This window comes from Notolepis coatsorum, assembly GCF_963971535.1.
Source record: "Notolepis coatsorum genome assembly, chromosome: 3".
NCBI classification, from domain to species: domain Eukaryota; kingdom Metazoa; phylum Chordata; class Actinopteri; order Aulopiformes; family Paralepididae; genus Notolepis; species Notolepis coatsorum.
In genome coordinates, this window is record NC_140167.1 from 130,151,576 (window position 1) to 130,173,304 (window position 21,729).

General features: G+C 39.7%; 1 protein-coding gene across 1 annotated transcript in view; it reads left to right on the forward strand.

The window, feature by feature from the left end:
* Positions 1-21,729, forward strand: part of spegb (striated muscle enriched protein kinase b) — a gene marked incomplete at its 5' end in the record, with an annotated part of 129,609 nt that overhangs the window by 56,585 nt on the left and 51,295 nt on the right. Inside the window, 7 exons of the mRNA XM_084311379.1 lie at positions 3,828-3,914; positions 10,415-10,481; positions 10,658-12,228; positions 13,186-13,329; positions 14,481-14,663; positions 18,160-18,326; positions 19,092-19,180. Of these exons, the coding sequence (XP_084167505.1) occupies positions 3,828-3,914; positions 10,415-10,481; positions 10,658-12,228; positions 13,186-13,329; positions 14,481-14,663; positions 18,160-18,326; positions 19,092-19,180 (2,308 nt within the window). The remainder of the gene's footprint in view (positions 1-3,827; positions 3,915-10,414; positions 10,482-10,657; positions 12,229-13,185; positions 13,330-14,480; positions 14,664-18,159; positions 18,327-19,091; positions 19,181-21,729) is intronic.

Here is a 21,729-nt window from a genome sequence, read left to right on the forward strand (position 1 = left end):
CAAGGGAATGAAAATGAATGAACATTTGCAAAAAGAAAATCTAAATGAAAACAGAAAATGAGAGAGAGAAAATAAATATCTTATAGTAGTGTGTTTTCCTGTCCCTGTCCTGTGAACGTTCTGTGATGGCATATGGCTAAATGAAGAACATTAGCTGGCGGTCCACAACGTCATCTCATTTTGGAAAATGTAACCAGAGCTCTCTGACGAGAGGAGGGGGGGGGGGGGGATTCCCGACAGTGTTCTGGGACTCTGCCACGTCTCACATGCCACCACTGTTACAGGTACTTATGTCAGGCCAAGCCACTGAGTAGTTTAAATTCCTAAAAACAACAGCTTGTTAAAGATTGGTCCGAGTTAGGGGGTGGTCACGCTGACCTGTTGCGTAGGCCTACGTCTGTCTGTCCGTCTCGTATTATTGTCCAATGTGTCCCCCCGCTGGACAGGACTGGACCGACAGAGCGTTCAAACAGGAGGAACTTTTTTGGAAACTGACAAATACCTCACCGTCCGATCATTATGAGGATACATTACAGTGGCAATTACAGTATGTTGTACCAGCAAATGCACAATTACCTTAGGTTCAATACACCGGCTGTGTTTGCATTCCTAGTAGGCTATATACAGTACATGCATAAAGTATCTACAGCACACTACGTACTGTCGGAGCTTACTATTCAGTACATGGAGTGCATACTTGTCAGACTTGTGCAGCCAGGCAGAAGTGGCCATGCACAACACCAGAATAACAGTTCACTCACTGCTGTGTCCACTTGCTACAGTAGCTGTGATATCAAGGAGGCTGTACCTTCTTTTACTTTGCATCAATTCTGCTAAATAAAAATAAAAACACACATATACATACACAGAAATGACACTTTAGTCATTGTTTCAATGGCCAGCCTGCTTGTTTAGGGATTTTTCACTGACAGGAAATGGAAATGAAAGAATTGTGGGATGGAAGCGAAACATGCATGTATAACCACTCCGTGCTTCAAATAATTGTTACTTTCTATTATTAATACAAATCGTGTTTACATATTGTATTGTTTGCATACTAACAGGCCACATCCTGAAAATGGCATACAACTAGTATGCAGTATGGAGTAATCAGATACAGCTTCAGTCTATCTGCTCCCTATTTAAGAACAAAATATATATCATGATATATACAGTATATAAAAAAATATATCAATCCAAACGTTGTACATTCAAAGTGAAAACGTTCTAACCTATTCTACTTTGTTATGCAGTAACTTGTTATGTTTATATTTTGTTTAAACATTTTGAAATATTGTAATCTATATATTGCTAACTGTGCTTTTATTCTCTTGCCAGAAAATTTGAACTTCCTGCAAACCATCTGGGCAATCCACCTATCAATTGTTTGGATATAGGAACAACAGGTTATTGGACAGATTTTCTTCTACTTTTCTGCTTGCATTTATAATCTTTGTCTACTGTGGCATGTTGAAAATATGCTTCAATAAAATATAGAGGTGAAATCGAAACGTTTTCCTGTTGATGTGTGTTTATGAGTGTTTTGCTAAACATTTTGTGATCTGCAAAACATGGCAACTGTTTAAGTTTTCAAGTTTCAAGTTTGTTTATTAATTGTCATAGTAAAATACAGAATACTTTATCATTTAAGTGGTTTACCATGTTAACAACAGTCGTGTGACATTATTTATGACTTGTGAATGATTACTAAATAAACTAAAAGCTTTATAGCTCATTTATATAACATTCGGATATTGTATTGGACTACCGATGGTATTTCTATGTTGAAATCTGCTATGTAATCATATTAACCCTAAGAAGTGGTATATATCTGAAAGCTGAGAACCTGAAGATTCATTTGAGATGCAGCTCAGCACTGTGTGTCAAGTTTCTAGTCATGAATCTGTAATAAACATTGCATTTTGGTTAGGCACCCATTACGAACATTATGATCAAAGCATAAGCATGACCATTCCCATGGGTTGATACTATTTGTTATTTGGTCCAGACACTAAGATACCAGACACTTAAGACACTAAGACCTTGAGGAACACCATAGAAAATCCATGCTGTGATTTGGTATAAAAACATTCTTTTTACACACTTTCAGTGTAATCTGTTACAGATTACTATTTGAAATAGGAATCAGTAATGTAATCTACTAGAATACTCACATAACGTATTCTGTTGACTTTTTATAGATTTTGGGTTCATTTAAGTCCTAAATCCATAAAATATGCAGTTAGATATTACTCAGATGTACAGTCTGTACTTGAGTAGCACTATTATGAAAGTACACACATGCACAGTACATTTCGCAGAGTAAATTTTACTCAAACTGAGTCCATTTGAGCCCAAGTGAGTAAAAATTTAGTTTGAGTAAAATTTACTCACCGAAATGTACTGTGTGGTAGTGATAATCTCTCAATCTAATCTTTGTCCATTCAAACATGCTCCTCAATTATCCATTTTATATATTTTTTTAATATATGTCTAATTGATCAACTATTACTTATTTATTATTATTATTATCTGTTTTACAGTAACTAATTGATTACGGTAAAAAAAATTGGAATCAGATTACTGTAATCCCATTACATTTGATCCATTCGCTCCCCAACCCTGGTAACACTGTATGAATGTGTTATGTGTTATTATGAATGTGGTTGTAGTGTTCATAGATTGTTGTGATTTTATTTTACAAACTTTGCAAACATAAAACCACAGAGTTGCTGCTGTCTGCTGCAGACCAGTTGTTGAACCCATTACCTTTACATTATTCCTTTCTTCTTCAATACCTTATCTTGTCATTGGGTTCACACATATCTCCACTTCTCTTTCATCTTCACTCCAGTCCAGTATCATTCTCTCCATGACCCACATCATCACAACCCCGACATGTATACAAATTACTAGCCACTTGAGTTCCCGTACTGTAAGTTTACATTATACAGCCTCTACAGTCTCAAACCCCAAGGTTTGAAACTAGTCCACCTACAGCGGAGGCAAACATCTCCTGAGAGCCGTTATGGATACTGGTGGTGAGGTGACTCAGTAGAGATGTCTATTCTGAGCTGCACCAATGGCATGGTGGTGCAACTGTAATTCATTCTAGGTTTTGAGCAATATAATCGTATTTTTCAAATGGTTTAGTTGGAAACATTTTCAGGTATGGATTTGTCATGTTGTCGCAGTACATTTCAAAAGCATCTCAAAAGGCTTAATGAGATACTAGTGATCTCGGCTGTGATAGAGATCAATCAAATCAATGAGGTGATGGTCAAACACGCTGACAAATTGAGATGGTTCCTCGACCATCCATCCCCATTAACATTCAATGTCGCAAATTGCAGTGAACATGTTACAATTGCCAACAACAAACCAATAGAAAAGGAGGAGGTATGCTATTGGTTCCTACACTGGAAGTGTATTTCCCGCCAGCCATCGCATTAGCAAACATTGCAACGTGAAATTAACTTGAGTTCTTTCAGAATATTATTGTTGTCACTTTGAAACCGTCTATGACTCTATGGTAACTTGTGTTTTATTTTCTTGGTATTCTATTGGTTCCTATAGTAACTGTGTTTCTTTTCTCTGCTTATTCTGCTGCCACTATGGAAACATCATTTTCCACTAGTGCAGGAAGAACAAAAATGGTAATAATCCAAGTTTTTGTTGATACTGGGTGCCTTTCATTGTTATTTATGCTTCATGTGTAACGTTTTATTCCAGTGCTTATTCCAACTCATGCCATATTTTTCTATACAGGCCCTTTAATTCATTTCCAGTTGAAATTGTATTAATATTATGAAAATTTACTTTTTCAGACTCTGAGACTACAGAGGATGAAGGTGAAGACTCCTTTGAGACCAAAGAAGATATTGGGGATCTTGAGTTCCAGGCTCTGCATACAGGTATTGACCAGCCTTGCAGTAAAACATTATTATTATTATTATTATTATTATTATTATTATTATTATTATTATTATTATTATTATTATTATTATTATTATTATTATTATTATTATTATTATTATTATTATTATTATTATTATTATTATTATTATTATTATTATTATTATTATTATTATTATTATTATTATTATTATTATTATTATTATTATTATTATTATTATTATTATTATTATTATTATTATTATTAATATTATTATTATTATTATTATTATTATTATTATTATTATTATTATTATTATTATTATTATTATTATTATTATTATTATTATTATTATTATTATTATTATTATTATTATTATTATTATTATTATTATTATTATTATTATTATTATTATTATCACTATTAACATTAAATAAACATTCTCAACATCATTTTGTGGAGAAAGTCGAATTTAATTTGGCCATGTCTTGGATATCCAAAGCAAATGTTGACACATTTTATTTAAGGTGAGACACCCCAGGTAATTAGGCAAACAAATATTTGAATAGATATCACTATGAAACTTTTCCAGTTTGTTATAACAACTTAGAAAAAATGTATTGCAAGTTTTCTGAGATCTTATGTTTATATTATGCAAAATAGGCATTACCTCATTCTCATACCTCATACCTCATGTTTCAAGTTTCTTTAATATTTGTCATACAGAAGTACAGAATACTTTTATACAAAATGCTTCTTACTGTTACGCTCCAGAGACTGTGCAAGACAAGATAAGTATGAAATAAAATAACATAGTGAAATTAGAAGTAAAAAAATTAGGTCACAGTGTTCAGTTTAGATATATGTACAATGTTCGATGCAGAATAGACTTAGTTACCATACAATATACAATACTGTGCAGTGTACTAATATACAATACTATATAGTGCAAGGCAGAAATGGGACGAGGTGCATTTTAGGTACAATTCACAGTAGGTGTACGAGTTGTAGTGCAAATCCTTTATCAATAAATATAAAGTGTAAAGTGTGTTTGTGTGATCTAAAGTGTGGAGAGTGGGTGCTGCAGTGTGTTGTTTGTTTGAGTGAGTGTGTGCGTGTGGGTGTGTGTGCTGTGTGCATTTGATGGTTGTTGCATAGTGTTTATTGTTCGTTTAGCAGCCTGATGGCCTGGGGATAGAAGCTTCTTCTGAGTCTTTCTGTGCTCGCCTTAAGACTCCGGTATCGCTTGCCTGACCGCAGCAGTTCAAAGAGGCAGTTGTTCGGGTGGCTCGAGTCCTTAATAATTCTCTTAGCCTTCCCCTTGCACCGCTTGTTGTAAATGTTCTGGAGGGTGGGAAGCCCCCCTCCAATTGTGCGTTCGGCTGAACGTGTCACTCTTTGTAGTCTGCTACGGTCTTGTGCAGTGCTATTCCCAAACCAGGAGGTGATGTTGCCGGTCAGGATGCTCTCTATTGTACATGAGTAGAAGTTCCTAAGGATCTTCTGACTGACTTGGAACTTCCTTAGGCGCCTGAGGAAGTAGAGGCGTTGTCGTGCCTTCTTCACAACACTGTCAATGTGTGTGGTCCATGTCAAGTCCTCGGATATGTGGGCTCCGAGGTACTTGAAACTGTTCACTCTCTCAACCGGTGCCCCGTCGATGCTGAGGGGGCTGTAGTCCTTGACCCCCGACCTCCTGAAGTCCACAATCATCTCTTTTGTTTTGCTGACGTTCAGGGAGAGGCAGTTCTCCTGACACCACTGTGACAGGTTCTCTACTCTATCTCTACCATGTGGAAAGTATGGTGTGTGTGTAGGTGCTATGGAATGGTAGATTTATACCCAAGTGTGTGAGAAAAACGCATAAAAACAAATTTTTGGGAAAACGCCTTCAAAGTTATGTATTGTAAAATGCAATTTTTTTTTTGAAACAGCTATTTACAAACACAATACCTAATCAAACCATTAGTAATAGACAACCTAAACACATGCCTGATAACTGAATAATAATAATAATAATGATGTTATTGAACTGAACAGAACTACACACATGCACAGGCTACAAACAGTGTAGTACAGTGTAGTACCCCCTAATAGGCAAATAAATATTTGAATAGATATCACTATGAAACTTTCCCAGTTTGTTATGTACATATAAACTAAGAAAAAATATATTGCAAGTTTTCTGAATTTTATTATATGCAAATGAGGCACTTCACCATTAAATATGTGCACATTTATGGATGCAATAAGGCAAAATGAAGTAAAATAAACAACTAAATGTGTGTTATTGACGTTTTATTGTCACTAGTTCCATAGAAGACATGTTTAGGAAGCAAAATATAACAAAATCTCAAAATCAACCAAAAAAAGTATATTTGCCTATTCACCTGGGGTGTCTCGCCTTAATGGGGGAATGTATAAAATATAGCTGCTCCCATTTGTGATGTCATAGATTTCTCACGTCCTTGTTAGTTGTTCAAGCTGGAAATGGTAACAACAGATGAGGTACTCAATAAACTGAGCGCCCTCCAACCTAACAAGGCCACTGGCCATGACAATATCCCCTCCAAATTCCTCAGACTCAGCAGCCGCCATCACCCCAATCATCACACACATAATAAACCTCTCCATAAAACAGGGACACGTCCCCAAGGACTTCAAAATTGCGAGGGTGACCCCTCTGCACAAAAAGGGCAGCAAATTAGACCCAGGCAACTACCGCCCTGTTTCAATTCTCACCTCCATCTCGAAAGTCATCGAAAAAATAGTCTACGAACAGGTCGAAAAGTACCTAGCGGAAAGAAATCTAATCTACGAATTCCAATCTGGCTTCAGAACATCCCACTCCACTGACACATGCCTTCTCTATTTGAATGACCACATCAAACAAGAGGTGGACGCAGGCAAATACTGCGGCATGGTCATGCTGGACCTACAAAAGGCCTTTGACACGGTCAATCACTCCATTCTGATTGACAAGCTAAAAGCAATTGGTTTTGATAGTCTATCAGTGAGCTGGATAAAATCCTACCTTGAGGGGAGGGAACAGATGGTGGAGGTAAACGGTACCCTATCCCCCCCCCTCACAGTGAGCTGTGGTGTTCCACAAGGAAGCATACTAGGACCGCTACTGTTCCTAATTTATGCAAATGACATGTCGTCAGCTTGTGACTGCAACTTGTTCCTGTTTGCGGACGACTCAGCCCTGCTGGTCTCTGACAAGAACAAGATACAGGTTGAAAAAACCCTCAGCTCGGAACTAGGCAGAATCTGCATATGGCTCGCTGATAACAAACTATCATTACACATGGGCAAAACAGAGTCCATTCTCTTCGGTTCAAATAACAAACTCAGCAAGACCGACGGCTTCTCAGTTACAGTGGGTGACAATATTGTCACAAGGAAAGATGAAATTACCTACCTGGGTTCCATCCTAGAGGCTAATCTCTCCTGTGACAAAATGGCATCCAATGTAATACAAAAAGTCAACCAACGAACTCGATTCTTGTACCGGATCTCCTCTCTGGTAAACAAGAATACCCTGAAGACTCTGGCAGGAGCACTCATTCAGGGGTACTATGACTATGCTTGCACCTCATGGTACCAAAGCACCTCAAAGGCGCTAAAAACAAAATTACAAACATCTCAAAACAAACTGGTCAGACTACTGCTTGACCTTACTCCTAGAACCCACCTCACCCCTGCCCACTTTGACAACCTAGGATGGCTTAGAGTAGACGACAGAGTACAGCAACTTGCAATGGGCCTGGGCCCCGTTCCTCGTACCTGGATAACTGAGTTAGCCGGATAACTTTCTGGTAATTCTGACTTAAGCCGGACTTTCCGATTCCCCGAAGCTGGATTTTCCAAATCACCATGACAACAGATCCAAAAGTTTGAGCCTGGTCGAAAGCAGAGTTTAAGTTCAAGTTAGCCTGAACCATCGCCACGCCCCCGCAAAAAAGTGACAGCCCGTTTCCTGAAATTATTCCCACAGTCTACGATCTGCATTATACCATTCTGAATTACGTTTTTGTGCTCCATTCTTCCAGAGGGGGCTTTTGAAATGTAAAATAGACCCAAAATGCTGATACTAAATTCACTTTGTCCTAAATAATGCACGTTATATATACCGTGGCGCTCGCTCGGTGCGATGTACACATTATGACGTGGTTATTTTAATTGTAACTGGGATTAAGATGTCTGATGAGATGCGCTGTTTGACGGATTTGAGAAATTGAATGAGCCGTTGACGTCACATTAATGAATGAGGATAAAGAAATAAAACTTCATTCAAAATAAAGAATATTCTAAACACGGGTCTCTCGTTCATTAATGTATAAACAATGAATTTATCCCATCTGGCCCAGTGGCGCAGCGGTAGTGCTCAAGCCTGCCAACCCAGCGACCGGTGTTCAAAACCCCGTGTTTCCAATATAATTTTTTTGAATATAATATTAATGATTATACGCCAAAGTAGCCTGGTTTTAAGTTAAAATATTATAAATCTACATGCATTGAGGATGTCATTCTTTATATAGCTCTCAACGTGCACCAAATTGAATTATTCCTATATTGCAAAAAGAAGGAAAAGACTAGGGTCTCGAACCCCGGTCGTCTGCGTGAAAGTCAAAAGAACAACCCGTTAGACCACATTGGAGATAAGTTAAAGATCGACTATACATCAATCAATGGGTAAGAGAGCCGTATCGTAATTCTGTATAACAGTTTAACTAATTATTTTCGCTAGCAAGATCTCATTTGATTATTCAATCCAGCAGGCAAGTTTAAAGAAATATAATCTGATTGATTGAGGTAATGAGGGACTTAAAATTAGCCTATAGATAACGCATTTAACTTGTCGGCGAGGCGATTGAGCCGTATTGCAATCTGTCAATAAAGTTTTAAATCAATTAATCAATCAATGCCGTTAGAGAATCAGGATCTCTGCCATCGATACGTGCTGGCTTTTCACCTGAAGCGGCCGCGCGCATTTAGCCTGGGTCTCAAGTCTGAATCGAGTTAACGAGACTGAATCCACCTTCGAGGAACAGGAAAATCCCGGCTTCAAACATCGGGTTAACTGAATCTGGATAATGACATCTTGATCGACTTAGTTGAACCAGGTACGAGAAACAGGGCCCTGGTCTACAAGATACACTACACGACCAAGGTACCCATGTACATGTCAAAATACTTCCCAAAGGTCAGTGAATACCACGATCACAACACCACAATATGTTAAACCCAGATTCGGCTCAAATAAGGGACTAAACACGTTTCGCAATTATGCCACATCAATGTGGAACGCCCTACCCAAAGCTGTAAAGGAATGTGGATCACTACCCACTTTAAAAACCTCTCTCAAGGGACACCTACGGGAGACTGCAATTCAACACTGGCCCCTGTAAATATCCTAACCCAACCCCCTCCAATGTACAGTCATTTACCTAGTATGGTTTTGTCAATAGTCCAATGTACAATTTTGTTTGGTTGTACAGTGTCTCCCCCCCCCCCCCCTCAATGTACAGTTTTGCTTGTTTATACAGTGTGCCCCCCCCCCCCCCCCCCAACCACCTCCAATGTAGATTACCCAGTATGGTTGTCAATATCCCAGTGTACCCAACCCCCCCCACCCAACCTCCTCCAATGTACAGTTTCTACGTCAAATGTATATACTCCCTTTTCTTGACTCCTTCTGTATCACAAACAGTACTGTATTTTGCAAATCTGGTATGTCATAAATGTATAGATGTAGCAGTACTGACTATCTGTATGTCATGTATGTCATATATGTCCTGATGAATTGAAAATGGGGGACCCTGATGTAAACAAGACGAAAGTCTTTCTCTGGTCTGCATCCCCTTAACAATTGTGTGTATTGAGCTGTACTGTATTGTACCCATTCTGCAATCTGTTAATAAAGTTTTCAATCAATCAATCAATTCAATCAATCAATCAGCTAGCATTAGCACTGACATGTATACCGAACATTATAACTAATGTCGGCTACCGGCTAACAACGGCTAAAGCTAATGCTAGCTACTGTTCATCAAAGACGTATCTCCTTATCAACGATTAGTTAACACTCTAGCTAGTGTTAGCTGTGACATTTGGTTGCTGACATAGCAGCTCTAATGTCTGGTAGCAAATGTTAGTGCTAACACTTGCTAACAATGAAAGAGGATGTTAAGAGACTGCATTGTGGGGTAGATTAGGAGGGCTGAATGACATCAAACATGGGGGCAGCCATATTTAATGCTAGATTGTTACTTTAGATGCTACATTTCAACTACATGTGCTTGCATGCATCAACAAACTTTAGCTAATGTGATCAGCCATCTGAACATTTCTCTTGTCCAAATTCCCATAGGGGAAAACGAAACGGTTAACCGTTTTGGTAGTGCAGCAGTGAAAGGGTTAAGGTGCTCACAATTTAAATTGAGCTCAAGACTTCAAATGTAAAGGCCTAATTGTTTACCTGTGGAATTGTGTGTCATATCTCGTTCTTTACAGGCGATGCAATGATGGACAGATGTGCAGATCATGAGAATACAGTATCTGTACATGAGGAGCGAAGCAGGCAAGCAATCAACATGTAACAGTTTAAAAAATAAATACATTAATATTATGCTCATAGTGTCAACATGGAATTATAATATTTGAGCAGGTGTATTCTTCAATATTCACTTTTCCTATCATGCTATGACACTTTCCTGCACTCTAACAGAATTTGTGCACTATGTTATTGTATTTCAGGAGCCAGTCAGATGATTTCTCAAGGGAATCTCCTGCCTTTCCATCCCCCTCTCCAAGAATCATCAAACGACCCTCCACCTCTCCAATGTCAGGTCGCTCTGGTTCACGCCCTACCACACCACTCAGCTCCCGCAAGAAAGTTGTTCTGCAAACGGAATACCAGGATACAGTGCCCGGAGAGTTTGAAGACAAGGTCAAGCAGCCAAGATCCATTACCATGTCCCAGAGCAGTGCACAGGACTCCCGACCACAGACTCCCTTAAGTGAGTACTCCCGGAAAGAATATGCACCCAGACCATCCCCAAAACTCACCAGAGCAAGCTCTAAGGTCTTCGAGAAGGTGCGCGGCTTAGAAGAGCGAAGACGAAGCCTTGATACTCCAGAAGGCTCCATCTCTGGAAGATCATGGGCAGGCTTTAACCGTGCTGGATCTGTTGACTCAGATGATGGAGGGAGCCGGATGGGTATTTCTAGAGAAAGCTCTAAAGAAGATCTGAGGGAGGCTTTGCAAGAGGATGCTGCTCAGCGGAGATCCATGTTCAAACAGAGGGCTGCATCGCTGGAGGAGAAACCTCGCTACACCCAGAAAGTTCAGGACATTGAGAACAAATTCACAGAGGAGCTACAACGTATTAAAAAACTAGTTGGGAAACCTCACATGAAGAAGTCGTTCTCCACAGAGCAGCTAACTCTGAGAGGCAGGCAACGGCAGCCTTTGAGGAAACTTGAGCCCATTCCTCCACAAGTCCTCCAGAAGCTACAGGACAGGGAGCGTGCCCAGTGGGCAAAGGAACAGAGAGAAAAGGAAGAACCTAAGCAAGGCTCCCCACCAAAGCCACCACGTTTGGCAAGTGAGCAGCCAATGCAGCAGCAACTGCAAATGCGACAGGAGCAGCCAAAATTCCAATCCCAAGAGACTGTACGTGCCTCTACAACAAATGCAATGGCCAGTAGATTAGGTGAAGTTGCAGTCGCCCCAGAGTCAATGCAATTGTCTGACTTACCAGGACAGCGTTTCGTTAGGGAAATAAACAGAGCCAGCCCAGTCAGAGAACTCTTCCAGAGATCACCATCACCAGCAACGTCTCGTCAACAACGGGCAGACTCTCCGAGCAGGAGTGAGATGACGTTACGCAAGGTTGACCGAAGGCCACCGAGTCCCCTTGTGCAAAGGGTGTCTCGAATGCAAGATTCTCCACGTGTCCAAGAATCTCCAACAAGGGAGGACTCCTCGGGAAGAAGGACACCTATAGAAGTAGCAATACGAAAACTAGAACACAGACCTGAAAGTCCATTGGTACAAAGAAAGGCAACCACTGTACATGAGCCAGCCCAACCTCCACTAAAACCCCCAAGGTCTGGATCTCCACTGGGGGAGGAGATGGAAGTGGAACCACCCAAGCCGGCTACTAAGCTGAGCATCCCCACCATTATTGTCGAAGATGAACCAATGGAAGAGGACCCTCCTGGGACGACAAAACAGACAAAACCTACTACCAGTACCAAAGAGGGACAATCACAGAAGAGCAAGGGGCGAAGTCGTCGCACAAGGCCCATGTCTCCGGAGTTAGGTTAGATTTGTTATATTTCTTTCAGTGAGGGTTATATTACCGTACTTTTCGCACTATAAGCCGCACCTGACTATAAGCCGCAGCAGCTAAATTGAATGATGTGTACATATATAAGCCGCACTGGACTATAAGCCGCAGGTGTTTTAATGTTTAATTACCATATGTAATTAGCTTTGGGACACAATACTGTCGGACAAATAACAAGCATTAACTCATTTACAAGTTGTATTAAGTTTAGCAAATAAGGGAACAGATAAATAACCTTTCAATGCAGTCAAAAAAGCAATATTTAGATGTTTACATTTTCGAGTTTGGTCACGTCGAGTCACATAATATAAGCCGCACCGTTATATAAGCCGCAGGGTAAAAAAATGGGGAAAAAAGCCGCGGCTTATAGTCCGGAAAGTACGGTATATTGCTTATTTTTCCAACTCATGAACCATGAATTGTTAAAGGAGCACTTCACAGAAAAACAATGCATATTTATTTCACACATAATCTCACACATGTTCACACAAGGCTCTAAACTGTTTTGCACACATTCATTTAGAGTTAATGAACATGAGAGTTAATGAGTTTGAATATCTCCTCCTATGATGTCATCAGAGGACACTGAATCTGTGTGTTGTGTTAATTACAGCTCAATGAAATGATGTAGATGGAAAAATAAGTGTACGAATTGCAATAGGGATGGCTATTTTTCATCTACTGTACATCATTACTACTACATACTTAACACAATACAAGGATTCAGTGTAATTCTATGACACACTGATGACACTCATTAACTCTCAATAACTGTCAAACTAAATGAATGTGTAGAGCCTTGGGATATGTGTGAGATTATGTGCAGAATAAATCTCCATTGTTTTTCGGTAAAGTGTCCCTTTAACTTTTTCCTTTAATTTCAGCAGAAGATATTGTGACTTAAATGTTGCCATTTGGAAATCTATGCAGATTCTTCAGATGATTCGTATGTGTCTGCTGGAGAGGACCCAATGGAGGCCCCTGTGTTTGAAGTTCCCCTTCAAGACACTGTAGCATCCACTGGTACAGAGGTACTTCTGAAATGCATCATCGCTGGCACCCCTTTCCCTGAAGGTAAGCACACTGTACATTGTGTCTCACTGCTAGACACACTGTATCATTGTGTTGAGTTGATTTTAAGGTTATTTAAATTTTACACGTTTAGATATGCATTTTTATTTTTTAAATGTATGATTTTCCCCTTACAAAACGGTACCATGGTATTTAATTACCCCACAAGGCGAAACCTCCACAACATTTTTGATAACCACACACCTCATTACCTGACCTGTATTATCCCACTTATACCATGGCCACTTGCCAAAGACATAATGGCAAATATGTGCCATTTACTAATCTTTTCTATATTCATTAAAATATATAGGACTAGAGAATTTCTGTGAACTTGTGGAAGTGTGGTTGAGGCCATATTCATATGCCATCTATCCATCCAGAAGGTTTTGGTGTGATTCACTTAGTTTTGGAGATATCTTCTGTCTGCCGTCACTCCCAATACAATGGAGCTCCTACGCAGAGTTGTCTCTACGCCTGTATGTCACAGCCTGCTAAACAAAAAAATTAATAAAATGTTCAACACATTTTTGGTTCTTATTCAGCTCTAGCTTGGCTATCTGAAATGGTTTGATTATGATGACAAACAGCAGGGGGGATTTAGTCATATCTCCATAATACTCACGGCTATAACATTTCGGGTAACATTACATTACATCCGTCTCCTGTCCCCCCCCCCCCCCTCCCCTCGGTTTCCTTACTTCCCTGACTGTTCCCCTACTGGACTCTGTATTTGTTATTTGTTACCCGTGGTTTTATGTCTTGCATATTCATACTGTTGCTTATTCCCCGTGGTTCTTTGTTTCTCTGTTCATTTGTTTTGCTCATTGTCAGCGTCTTTGGGTTCTTGAAAAGCGCTTTATAAATAAAATGTATAATTATTTTATTATTATTACATTAATAGGCTTTCTGTTAAACAGGATTTGTATTGTACTGATTCTTTAATTATAAAAGTGGTACCATGGTGATACATAACCTTTCCCATGGTAGTACCATGGTAAATTACTTATATAATGGCTGGTACCATGGTCAAATAGAAATGAATATCATACTGCATGATTTTGTCTATTGTCTACTCTATACAACTGATTTTGCAATTGTTATTTGATTAGTTCATTTGTCTGTTTGTTTGTTATGTTTCTTTGTTCATAAAGTTACCTGGAAGAGAGACAACACAGAGATCACTGCCAGCACAGACTATGTAGTCAAAGTGGAGGGTGAGCGTCACACTCTACTCATCAAATCAACCAAACCAAGTGATGGTGGAACCTATTGTGTAACTGCTGTCAATAATGTGGGAAAAGTGTCGAGCAGCGCCACCCTCACACTTAAAGCTGGTAAGTTTGAATTTTGGGATGCATTAGCACTGAGAACTGAATATCCTCTTTGAGAAACGTTCTCTTCATATACATTGAATTCTAACAAGCAAGCAGAAATGTTTTCCACTTCACACTGTGCACATTTCCTAGTAGGCGACACTGAATTTGGCAGAATATGAAGGAAGTCCTATAGATGGGTTTGGTAAAATTGCATTGCTACTGTAGGGAACAGCCTTGGATCCAAGTGTATTTTCCCATCAGCTATTATATTAGCAGAAACTGCAACTACAAGGACGGGTCACAGCCCCAATGTTCTCACGGACATCCTTCAGCGCAGGGAGCAAACTCTGCTTCTTACAATGCGGTTTGTCTCCCAGACACCGACACAATCTTGTCTTATAATTCTAGCATTGCAACAGGGAATTCGATTTAGAATGTTTCTATTGTCAAGTTGAAACCGTCTATAGAATGAGAGCACTTGTTTTGATAGTGACGGCAGCATAGAATCTCTAGAAATGTCACAATAATAGAACTTAAGGGATTGCTTTAGAAATATCTTATTCTCATTTTAACATTCCGTTCTCTTGGTCTTTCCTTGTGTTGGTATTGTGTTTTATTTATGTTTGTTCCTCCCTTTCCCATTTCATCTCAAAATGTGTGTGCAATCAATGTAGGCTATTCCAGCTCAACCACCTCACTTATAGTAACCATAGCAACTCAGAGGCTACGACAAACCTATAAATAGAGCACCTAAGTTAACTACGCCCTTTTGCATGACTGACCTCGGAAGTATGTTGAAAGAATGGGATTTTGAATAGGAAAAAAACTAAATAATTAGTATATTAAAAAGAAAATATATATAATAATAATAATTAAGGTTGACATGCCCACAATCTCTAGGTGTTGTTTCCCATGTATCAGACTAAAACAACAACAACAACAACAACAACACAAACAAAACATAACTAAACTAATGGGGATTGTGACTGAGTCAATATTTTTTTCAAAATGTCCTCTAGGTCCAGCCAAGCAAGGAGTCTGGTTAACATGGACACTCTACTCAAAAGGCCCACAGATTCCCCTCAGTATCAATCCACCATTGTTTGCATACTGTACTGGATAACTGTTTTATTATAATTAAGGAGCATTTTGGGATCGTTCACAATTTTGGAATTTCCTATACTTACCAGTGATGTTGTCGATGGGTCTGGAGTCCTTTCCAATCCATACTGTTCTTCATCCTCAGCCCAAGCTCGCTTACAATATGTAAATAAAGTATGTATCAAACACAGGAAAAAGGTACATCATGTACCTTATGTTATAGCCATAAGTATAATATATTTACGTAGGGTATCGGCGAGTCCAAAACAACGGAGCGCTATCAGGAGTCGAACTAACAATGTATGGGGCCACCACTAGACCAAACGACTACTTATATTATATATAATATAACATACATTATGTACCTTTTTTCCTGTGATCGATTAAGTGCTTTGTTTACGTTTTCTGATGAGACTTGACGATTGTCATCCTGCACTGTGTTTGTCAGCCAGTGTAAAGTACTGCATATCCTAGTGCTCAAATAAACTAAAGTATAAGGGAAACTAAATACCTAGAGGCCATAAAGTAGTCTGGGTTTTATGGCCCAAGAAAGATTATGTTTCAATTTGCGCTATATGTGGTGTTCTGCATATATCCTCACTCAGTACATGTGCTTGTAGTTCAAAATGTACCTTTGTGGCTTCAGTACTGTATGTCTGCAGTGACATTGGATTCGCCATTACATTTAATGACCGCTGCTGTCAACACTTTGCTGCAGTGACACTGTAATGTTTTGAACACTTAACAGCGACAGCTTACCCCCACTGTACTTTTCTTACAATATGCCTGTGCAAAGCCAGGGCATATAGAAAGCAATAGAAGCCTGACTTAATTATTGATGCTGTAAATAATAATAATAATAACTTTATTTGTATAGCACTTTTCATACAGAGGTTGCAGTTCAAAGTGCTTCACAACAGTAAAAAATACAGGCAAAAGCGAGCATAAAAAGATAGACAGGTAGAATCACAGTGTTTCACATTAGGATCTAGCATCCCAATAGGTTCTCCGCTTACAGTTTTCAGTAACACAAATAGTAAAAATAGTTTAAAATGATTCAGTTTAAAAATAGTAAAAAAAAATTATAAAATAGAACGGACATAAAAAATACAGGCATGAGCGAGCATAGCAAGATATGGCAAATCATAGTGTTTTACATTAGGATCTAGCATCCTAATAGGCTCTCTATTCAGTAATACTCCTGTAATTCCCAACATACTTCTGCAACTTTAGTGATACTAGATCACAGGGACTCGAACCCACACAGGGACTCGAACCCACACTGTAACTTTAGTGATACTAGATCACAGGGACACGAACCCACACTGTAACTTTATTGATACTAGATCACAGGGACTCGAACCCACACTGTAACTTTAGTGATACTAGATCACAGGGACTCGAACCCACACTGTAACTTTAGTGATACTAGATCACAGGGACTCGAACCCACACTGTAACTTTAGTGATACTAGATCACAGGGACTCAAACAAACCCACACTGTAACTTTAGTGATATTAGATCACAGGGACTCGAACCCATACTAAATAGTGGGACTTATTGCACAGTGTTTCACATTTGGATCTAGCAAATAATAAAAATAGTTTAAAATGATTCAGTTTAAAAATAGTCATCAGTAAGAAGTAAAAAGTGCAATAACCGATGGACATAAAAAATACAGGCATGAGCGAGCATAGCAAGATATGGCAAATCACAGTGTTTCACATTAGGATCTAGCATCCTAATAGGCTCTCTATTCAGTAATACTCCTGTAATTCATGAACAAATAATCACAGTGTTTCACATTTGGATCTAGCAAATAATAAGAATAGTTTAAAATGATTCAGTTTAAAAATAGTCATCAGTAAGAAGTAAAAAGTGCAATAACCGACACATGAATTTGATAGGCAGTGTAAAAGAGTAGGCAGGGTAAGAATAAATACAAGTTGTGTCAGGATATCCCTGATGTTTCCTCTTGCCACTAGGTGGTAGCAGATATCTATCAGTGAAATGCCTGAGCAAAGAGATAGGTTTTAAGCTGTCTTTTAAAGATGTCTAGCGAGTTGGCTTCCCTGATGTAGGCTACATATCGTACCATAGCAGATGTTTTAATGTATAATCTTATAGCATCATTCTCAAAATCATTCACAGTTGTCTGAAATATAAATCTTTGATTTACTCAACTTAATTAAAGAAATAAATGAATAAACACATGCATACAGTATATAGAAACAATGGAATACAATAATATTCATTTGAATTTCCTTATATCTTCATTGCGAAAATCCTATGACAAAGAATTGAAAACAATACCGTTTACATTTTTTACATGGATTGGTTTAAATGTATTGTTTGTGATTGGAAATCAAAGTCTGCCACATCTAACATAATGTGATGCTGTTCCTCTGGAAGAGCCCATGCGGGAGCCCAAGGGAAACCTGGGGGTACGGGTGGAAGTCAGCAGCCCGTTCACGTCTGACGAGGAGTACCTCAGTCCCCTGGAGGAAGGCATGGACTTTACAGGCCCAGAGCCCAGGAGGAGAGCTGACACTCGCTTCAAGGAGCCCCCTGCCTTCCTGGTGAGACAGTTTAGTCTAGAGCCGGGCCTGGTTCCTGAACACCCTCTCAAGTCTTTCTCTTTTCACTCTTGGGAAATGTTTTGAACTTCAGTGTTGATTCATCCTCAACAGCATTTTTTGACTGAGTTATGTAGATGTAAAAGAAAAAATATATAATATAATATATAATATAATATAATATAATATATTGCATGACTGTTATGTACATGACTGTATGCTGCTGACTCTTATCAATATTAATTCTGTATGCAATGCATTTTAATTGAGTCCCATCATGATTGTGCACTAATCATGCAAAATAGATAGCAAGACAAATTGGCTTTTGACTCCTCATTATTCTCACCGTATATATATATATATATATAGAATAGAATAGAAATATATAGAATATATATATATATATATATCCACATCTGTCTGTACATACTTGCACCTAATCATTTTACATACAGTATAGATACTATATCTATACCTGTACATACGCCTTACCTACTCTTACTAGTTACACTGCTGGCCAGTATGACTAATACCCTACTGTCTTTATACCTGTACATAATAATACTACAACTCTATACATACTGATTAGCACTACACTCAGTAGTACTAATTTATATATGTTATACCCAGTTTAATCACGTGTATAGTTGTATATTACTATTGCACTTTACTGTTACATTTGCACTCTGGTTGGATGGCAAACCTATTTTTGTTGTACTGTACTTGTGCTGTATAATGACAATACATTTTAAATCTAATTTAATACAGGTAACAATGAGTGACCAAGCAGTCATCGAAGGACAGGAGGTCACCATGTCTGTCCGAATGAGTGGACAACCCAAACCCATCCTGTACTGGTAGGTTTCTTCATGTCATCAACCCTTCAACTCATCTGCCCAATCAAATGCCTGTGTGGGACACAGGAAGGACTCTCCATATCAGGGTTGGGAAGAAATGTATTACACAGAATGGGAATACAGAATTCCTGATTATACCAAAATAATGGTAAATGTAATTGGTTTGTTACTGTAAAATGCCATGAGTAAATGTAAATGAGTTTTCTTGTAAACAGCCCGGTGTGTGAGAATGGGTTTTAAGCAGAGCCCAATCGCTGAACACAGGAGAGGAGAATAGAGCGTTTCAGGTTGTTTTAATGGTATTCCCAAGTAGGCAAGAATTACATCCAGAAATGTACAACAGATATGAATTGGGGATAAAGGGAGCAGGTGCACTCCAGTGCTACTGCAGACGGAAGACACGGGTCCGTGTTGAGAGAGGGAGCAGGAACTCCTTGGTAGTCTCCAGGGGGTCCAGACAGGGACACGCTGGCACGGAGGTCCTGGGCACAAGAGAGGAAAGTTAGAACAGGGAATAATAATAATAATAATAATAATAATAATAATAGATTGGATTTGTAATGCACTTTTTGTTCGCTGGGATCCCAAAGTGCTACACTACATGGTTAAAACAGTTAAAAAAATAGAATAAAATAGTTATTAGTAAAACAAATAAAATACAGAATAAAAATAGAACATAGTTAATTAAAAACATAGTATAAACAGACAATTTAAAAACAAAGCGCAATCAAATTTAAATAAAAAGCTAACAGTCAAAGGCCTTTTTGAACAGATAACAGGTTTTCAGGCCTGCTTTAAAAGAGTCCAGGCTCTGTGGTGCCCTCAGCTGGATGGGGAGGCTGTTCCACAGGCGTGGTGCAGCCGTGCAGAAGGCTCGGTCACCCATGGTGCAGAGCCGGGTATTGGGGACCTGAAGGAGCAGGCTACCTGCGGATCTGAGGGTGCGAGTGAAGGATTGTGGAGTGATGAGTTCCTGAAGGTAGAGGGGTGCGTGTCCGTTTATGCAGTTATGGGTGATCGTAAGGATTTTGTAGTTGATCCGGGATGAGACGGGGAGCCAGTGTAGTGAGTGGAGGATGGGGGTTATGTGATCGTGTTTACGGACTCTCATCAGGATCCTGGCAGCACTGTTCTGGATGTATTGCAGCTTTTGGATGCTCTTGCCAGGAATCCCGATGAAGAGTCCGTTACAGTAGTCCAGTCTTGAGGAGATAAAGGCATGGACAAGCTTCTCTGCATCTGACAGGGTTAGAATGGGACGGAGTTTTGATATGTTTTTAAGGTGATAGAATGAGGTCTTGCAGAGGTGTTTTATGTGGGTGTTGAAGGTCAGGTGGGGGTCAAATCGAACCCCCAGATTTGTGACTGAGGGGGAGAGGGGGATTACCTGGCCGTCAAAGGTGAGATGTGATATGGATGAAGACTGAACATGGTGAGGGGTGCCAATTAGGAGTGCCTCGGTTTTCTTGCTGTTTAGTTGGAGGAAGTTGCTGTTCATCCATGCCTTTATCTCCCCAAGACAGGTGGTGAGGCATGACAGAGCTGCAGAGGGGTTTGGGGCCGTTTTTATGTAGAGTTGTGTGTCATCGGCATAACAGTGGAAAGACATTCCATGTCTGCCAATGACACGACCGAGGGGGAGCATGTATGTGATGAATAGAATGGGACCAAGAACCGACCCCTGCGGAACACCACAGGTGACCTCGAGCAGCCTGGACTTGTGTCCTCCCAGTGAGACATATTCCGTCCTGCCTAAGAGGTAGGACTGGAACCACTGTAGTGCATGGCTCGACAGTCCAACAGTGTTGTGGAGGCGCTCCAGGAGGATGGTGTGGTCCACAGTGTCAAACGCCGCTGTCGGATCGAGGAGGATGAGGAGTGATGGTGATCCTGCGTCAGCGGTCATTAGGAGGTCATTCGTCACCCTGAGCAGAGCTGTTTCCGTGCTGTGGGATGAGCGAAAGCCTGACTGGAACTTCTCGAACAGGGTGTTATTTTTAAGGTGGTCCTGGAGCTGGGAGGCAACTACCTTTTCCAAAACCTTGGATAGAAAGGAAAGGTTCGAGATAGGCCTGTAGTTGGCAAGAACCTCCGGGTCCAGGGTGGGCTTCTTTAGGAGGGGGCTGATGATGGCAACTTTGAGGGTGGATGGGATATGGCCAGTTTGAAGGGAGAGGTTAACAGCCTGGGTGATGATTGGGCTGATGCTGGGGATGTTTGATTTGAGCAGGGCAGTTGGAATGGGATCCAGGGTGCAGGTGGATGGTTTCATTCCTCTGAGTGTTTTTTCAATGTGGCTCTGCTGAACCTCAGTGAAACATGGGAGAGATGGCAAGCTCTCAGGTGGTGGGTTAGAGGCAGGGGGAAACAGAGAGGAAGAGCTGGGCATCAGAGAGCGGATGTTGTTTACTTTAGATCTGAAAAAGTCCATAAAGTTATTGCATCGCTCTTCTGTAGCTTCAGTGGATGAGGATGGTTGTGGCTTCAGTAGGTGATTTATGGTGGAAAAAAGCTGCTTAGAGTTGCCAGTGTTTTTATTGATGAGGTTG